Source organism: Alosa pseudoharengus, unplaced genomic scaffold (genome assembly GCF_046254945.1).
Source record: "Alosa pseudoharengus isolate Yale_2024_CS ecotype anadromous, Long Island Sound unplaced genomic scaffold, YU_APseudo_1.1 YU_APseudo_1.1_scf_23, whole genome shotgun sequence".
In the NCBI taxonomy this organism is placed as follows: Eukaryota; Metazoa; Chordata; class Actinopteri; order Clupeiformes; family Clupeidae; genus Alosa; species Alosa pseudoharengus.
This window is the reverse complement of record NW_027468685.1, coordinates 6,738,367-6,744,636: the sequence shown is the minus strand read 5'-3', so window position 1 is coordinate 6,744,636 and position 6,270 is coordinate 6,738,367. Positions and strand designations below refer to the sequence as shown.

The 6,270-nt window shown below is 41.0% G+C and overlaps 1 protein-coding gene across 1 annotated transcript; it reads right to left on the bottom strand.

The window, feature by feature from the left end:
• Positions 1-1,240: 1,240 nt before the first annotated feature.
• polr1f (RNA polymerase I subunit F) lies at positions 1,241-5,547 on the bottom strand. Its single transcript, XM_076300887.1, has 4 exons — positions 5,244-5,547; positions 4,777-4,918; positions 4,432-4,640; positions 1,241-1,835 (listed from the first exon to the last, which is right to left on the bottom strand). The coding sequence occupies exons 1-4, from the start codon at positions 5,540-5,542 to the stop codon at positions 1,379-1,381; spliced, it is 1,107 nt and encodes a 368-aa protein (XP_076157002.1). The 5' UTR covers positions 5,543-5,547; the 3' UTR covers positions 1,241-1,378.
• Between the last annotated feature and the right edge of the window lie 723 nt (positions 5,548-6,270).

Sequence of the window (6,270 nt, the reverse complement as noted above, 5' to 3'; positions counted from 1 at the left end):
GGCTCTGTCGAGGCGTCGACCTATTTGTACGATGAATCAACAGGAGAGCAGCTCCATGCGTGAGAGGCGCTGGCGAAAGGCTTGAGATACGACGAGGGAACTGAAATTTATGTCGCTCATGTATGCTATAACAGTCATCAACACACCAGTGACGCAGTATGAACGCAGGGTTCACATGTATAACGTCCTGTCAGCAACTCTCCCCCTGTTCGCCTGACATTTGTTTTTGTTGATGTCCAGCTCCCTTATGAGTATTTTAGAACGGATTACACAAGACCTAAGGCCCTAAAAGTGTCACATTTTACGACCAGTGAAAACGTATGCAAATTTAATTAAGTAAATTAGCCGGAGGGAAACTTGCGAAGAAATTCTTGGGGGCAGCTAAGGGGAAAATGTTGGTCGTCTATTAATCCACAGTTACCACAATAAATTAGTAGCCGTCTTCTGCGCCTCCATTTCAAAGCGAAAGCCTCGGCCGGAGCTCGCTTTGTAGCTGTGGGAACATCTCCACAGAGGTCACCATGGGGATCTCAGACCGAACACCTGCCAATAGTCTGTTTTTCCTGGGAAACTTTTTTTTTTTTTTCTGGTCGGGAGTCAGAACATTTCTGAGGTTTGGAACAGTTACACACGTTTCCTGTCCATGTAAAAATAGAAACGTTATACCTTTAACATTAACTGCTGGCATTGGGAAACGGAGTTGGGAAGAAGCTATTAGGGGGATACCCTTTTTAAAAAAGCAGGTGATCGTGCTCCTGTAACTCTTCCTTACTAACTTCTTTACCCTAGTTCAAAATGCTTTCATTAGCCTACAAAAAATGAAAGAAAATGAAAAGAAACAGTGTTAGAAGGATTAGAATGTGTTTTTGTCCCCTTGTAAAAACAAAAAACGAGCACATTCTTCAATCGCAACGAAAGCATATGCCACTTTCTCAGTGTTGATCCAGCAGAAACTCTGCCCCCCAGAAAGAGAGAGAGTAGGTAGATTACATCACTCCCTTTACAGTGGGACTTTAAGTCTGAGTTTAGTCATACACATGACAAAGCTGTGGTTGGCGTTAAATAGCTGTCCGTCAAGTATTTTTCTCTCCAGGGCTGGGGTAGGTTATGCGCCTGTGGCTGCAAGAAGCTTAATTGCCCTGGCAGAACTCAACAAAAAGAGCCTGAAAGTGGTCAATCAAAACAAAACATCACACTGCCCCCTATTGGTAAACCCTTGTAATCACATGTAATCTCAAAATAGGGAAAATACTTTATTGTATATGATTCAATATTTATGAGACACTTCTTTCATTGGTTTGAAGGATCATTTCAAAATGAGTGCACCACTAAGATGATGTGGCAGTTGGAAAATGCATGTCCATTAAAATGTTTTTTTTCACTTGTTCTTTTTCTTTTTAGCTACAGGCTTTTCTAAAGCACCATTAATGTCATTTGCTTCATCAGACTCCTTCCTTTTCCTGTTGCTTTTGTCACTAAGGTAACCACTGGAGTCACTACCAGGAAGTTCTGTGACGGGTACCATCTCATCCACCTCCATCTTCATCTCCTGACTCTTGTTCTTCTTCTTCTTCTTCTTCTTCTCCTCCTCCTCAACATGACCATTTGAGTTCAGGTCAGTGAGCTCTGTGTCAACACTGCTGTCTAGCTGGGCATTGGAGTCCTCTTGTGCCTCTTTGTCTTTGCTTTTGTCTTTTTTCTTCTTTTTCTTTTGCGTTTCTACGCCACCGACCCCATCCAGTGCAGCCTGGGCGCCAGTGTTGTCAGCTGGCGTTGTGAGTTCTGCTGCCGCATCATCTCTGGCAGCATCAGTTTGCTTTAGCTTCTCCTCACACCTGCAGAGTGGAGGAAACATTAGTGGGAGCAAAACTCAAATGATACATTTTAAAGTTTAAAGGGGGAGGGGGGGGGGCAGTGTTTCCCATACATTGACTTATTAGTGGCGGCCCACCACAATATCAACATTGACCACCACACAATGATTTTCCTGGATGCACTAAATTGTGCTTAAATCTGGTTAGAATCATAACCACACTGCACTAATTTGTTAAAAAATTTTGCATTCAAGTTAATGCTGCAAACCTACCACCACAAATAGAATTCAATTCTGTGGGAATAATAATAATAATAATCTGATTCCAGCTTCTTAAATGAGTATTTTCTGCTGTATTTATGCTCTGTGATAGTAAACTTTAGATCTTTTGTGTGTGAACAAGGCTTTTGGGGAAGTTTGAGAAACACCGACATTTTATCATTATTTTTGTACATTTTATAGACCAAACAACTAATCAATAAAGAAAATAAGCAACAGATTAATCGATTATGAAAATCATCATACAGTTGCAATCCCAATCTTCAAGATGTAAGAACACAGAATAGAGGCCACCACTGGTCACTCACTGGCTACCCTCACGTTCGGGCCATCATTTCGATGCCCCTTAAATCTCCAGTGTTCTTTTTTAAAATTAAATACCAGGCATCACTGCATGTCATGCGCCATCTCTACACTCTAACGCAGTGTTTCTCAAACTTTTTCAGACCACCTCACTTATTGTCTTTGCACCTTGCTTATTGTGTCAGAGGATTCATATGATTTAAACTAGCATAGTTTACATATAGGCAGTGTTGCAGAACTGTTTGGATTTACATACAAGTTGGTTCAATATTGCGCACAACTCATCTATATTATATTTTACCACGTCTGCTCGTGGACCACTTGGGATAGCTTGCGGACCACACTGCTCCAACGTCTTGCTCTGATAGCATCACATCTTATACAGTTAGTTAACATAAACACCTCAAGCTGAGCTGTACGCTTAAAGCAGAGGGGTGCACCATATAGGCTAGTAGACCTGTTTGACAGCTCGCCTGAGCCAATATGTCAAGTAGCCTACTTTAAAGCAATATCACAAGCTGTTGTCAAAATCTAGGACTCTAGCTCCTATTAACCATGTCATTGGTATGAATGGTGTCAGGCCTACTGCCATCAGGTCACGCCGATTTTGGAGGCTAAATAAAAACAACCATCTAAATGGTTTTGGATTCTGTTGCCACTCCTATGTGCGTAACGGTCTCAGCCTAGCCACCCCTATAAGACATTTCTGGCTCTGCCACGGCACAGAATCCAGGTGCCTTGGCAACGAAGTAAAGCCAAGTGTAACTAAAGTGCACACACATGCATAAACTGACCAAGAGAGAACATCACCTACATTGAGAAGTGATATTCTCAATGGCATTCTTCCACAGGAAATAACTTTTTACAAGCTGGATATGCGATCTTGATACATATGATGGATGTTATTCAAAAGTATATCAATTATATATAATATCAATTGTCAGATTGTCAATGCACTTTAAAGCAATGTAATTAAACAATTTGCCACTTTTTGAGCAACTACTTTTGATATCTATTATTTAATAATAAGTCATGTGAAGGACAGATAGCCACGCAAGGTTATGTAATGAAGTTATTATGAAGTTATTATGAAGTAATTATGAAGTTATGAAGTTATGTGATCCAAAACGGAACACCCCACAACAACGCAAGAAAAGCTTTCAAAGCCTGACGACATCAACAGGACCAAAAGGCAACAGTTACCTTGCCAGCAAGCTTTACTGGTGTCTGCAAGGTGTTTACATGCCACTTAGGTAGTTAACCTTCTAGTTTTAGACTAAACCAGTGGTTATCAAACTGGGGGTCGCGAAATGATTTGCAGTTTGGATTAAAGACATTTTTGTAAAGGTTTTTAGTCAAAGGCTGCCATTGACATAATGCCTTTAATGTTGACATAGCCTACCTATGAGAGAAGACATTTTCTGCTTCTGCTTCCAATGCCCATCTCACAACATTTCGAAACCAAATTCCGCCAGTTAGAGAGAAGGGGGTCGCGAGACTTGGCCCATGTTTTTTGGGGGGTTTAAGAACCACTGGACTAAGCCCTTTTACTGTTGCTTTCATATTCTTGTGAAGCATATTTTTTCCCTGCCAATGCACCTTCAAAGACATGCAACACAGAAGAGGGCAAAAAGACAAAACACATTCTTTGGGTCAGGATTTGTCACACCTTCATTTCACATTCTTTGGGTCAGGATCTAACAATGTGTATTCCAAATGAAGTTGGCCGCTACAGAAAGCTTTCATTTGACCAATTTATGATGAGATCATTTTCTTTTGTTCCTTTAGCAAATGCTTTTATCTAAAGCGACTTGCAAAAATTAGGAATAAATCAAGTTGAAGTTAATTTGTTTAGGGATACGTTATCCCGACGGTTCTTTTCAAATGTAACGTATAACTGAACATTCCAGCGGGCGTCTGGAATACCTCCTAGGTCCAATCGGCCAAAACGGGGCTGCCAGAGCGTATTTTGCAGCTCAACTCGGTGGTACAGTTATGCTCCTCTACAGAAACAGAAAATTCAAATTTAGCCTCACCAGGACTTATCAAGTCTGCCACGAATAAGAAGGACGCCCGCAGCATCTGAATCCAACTGGAACACCTCAAACTCCAGACTTCCTCCAATGGCCAACCCAGAATATCGCCACATCTCCGAGGTCATCTCTTTGGGCTTGAGGATGGAGGCATTGAAACAGCTGTGCACCAAGCAGCCCACATGTGTCAGGCCAATCTTGTTGATCACTCCCTGTTTGAGAGATGATGAAGGTGAGAGAATATTGAGAGAAGATTACTCATATCACTACAACCAATGTTCGGATCAAACTCGATGCCACAGTTTGTGTCAGTACAAAAAATTGTGCTTCCACATTCACATATCTTACCTCAAGCTTTTGCCCTTTCTTGGGTTTAAAGACGACAAACGAAGCTTCGATGTTCAAGTGAATGTATCCTTGGTCGTCGAATATGTCCCCAAGTTGTCCCAATAGCTTTATGTTGTCAAAAGCAAGAGGTACTCCCTTCAACCTGGAATTAATATTGGAGAAGACAGAGCCAACTCGTCAGGAACTATGCAAACCTTTTAAACAAATATCTGTCGACAGCAACCAACATAGGTCGACTCTCGCCTGACATTCTACATTAAGAAACATGGAGCAAAACATATGGCATAAAGTATCTATCTAATATCACCACTTTTTCGGGACTGAAAACTGGCCACGGTCACTTTCAACAACACAAATTTAGGTTAGGTCAGGTTGCGTTGGAGCTAACGCTAGTTGTCATTACGGTCCACAGCAAACATTAGTTATAGACATCAAGAATGCTTAACCATTGTTCAATTTTGTCTTACTTTTCGGAATACTTCAGAAGCTCTGCGTTTAGTTCCTCCTGTATCCCCGTCTTCTTCTTTTTTAAATACATAGGTGGCAGGGCAACGTGTCTTCTGTGTGTGTCGAGCACCAGGCAAGAGTATGGGGTATTAACAAGTTTGCAGGCATCTGCGAAAGTTGGTATCAAACAGGTAATATCGGCTCTGTCTTTAAACGCACTGGGTGTATTGTTCAAGGGAACTGACTGCGCCGATGTAGATATTTCTGTTGACATTTTTGCATGCTTTGGATCATCTTCCTCATGCTGCAAGTTTGCCATGCTGCCGTAAAGTAGGAAGCAAATCGAGTTAGACTGTCGTACAATATGTAAGGACAAACGCTCGGAAACAAGACATGGGCATTACCGCCATCGTGTGGAATGGAGGGTAATAGACAGGCTTAAGAGAGAGGCTTAATTAGTTTGTAAAAAAACTAATTTGTAAAAAAAAAAAAAGTAGGCTAGGCCTATAATTCCTACGAACACTCTTCGTAGGAATTATATGTAAAAGACTAGACTGACTTTAAATGATAAAGTATATTGAAATAAGTTATAGAAGACACGGCTTAAAAAGTAGTCTGGTGTAATAATTATGCCTTAGTGTCATAAATTAAATATTAGCCTGGCTCCACCAACCAGTTGCTGTCAACTCAGTTTTTATTCAATTAAATTTAGGTCTGGTCAGGCTATAAATATGATCACAAGCGGTGATCATAGGGGTCCAGGCACACCACACAGCTTGCCTTGAATGATTTAAGGATGACATGGATGTTTTTCCTTTGATTTGTTGAATAAGGTGAGTTCAGTGGATGGCCACAAAACTATCGTGAACCTGAAACTCAATTGTTTCCTTCTTCATGGCACTCAGAGGTATAGAGATAGACTGGGAAGCAAGCTGGGATAACATACAGTATGTATCTCCTCTCATAATCCTAATCATCAGTTTATTCATATGAAGATATCTCATAGAGCTTATCTTACTCCTAGAGTCAGACACCTAATCGGCCAAG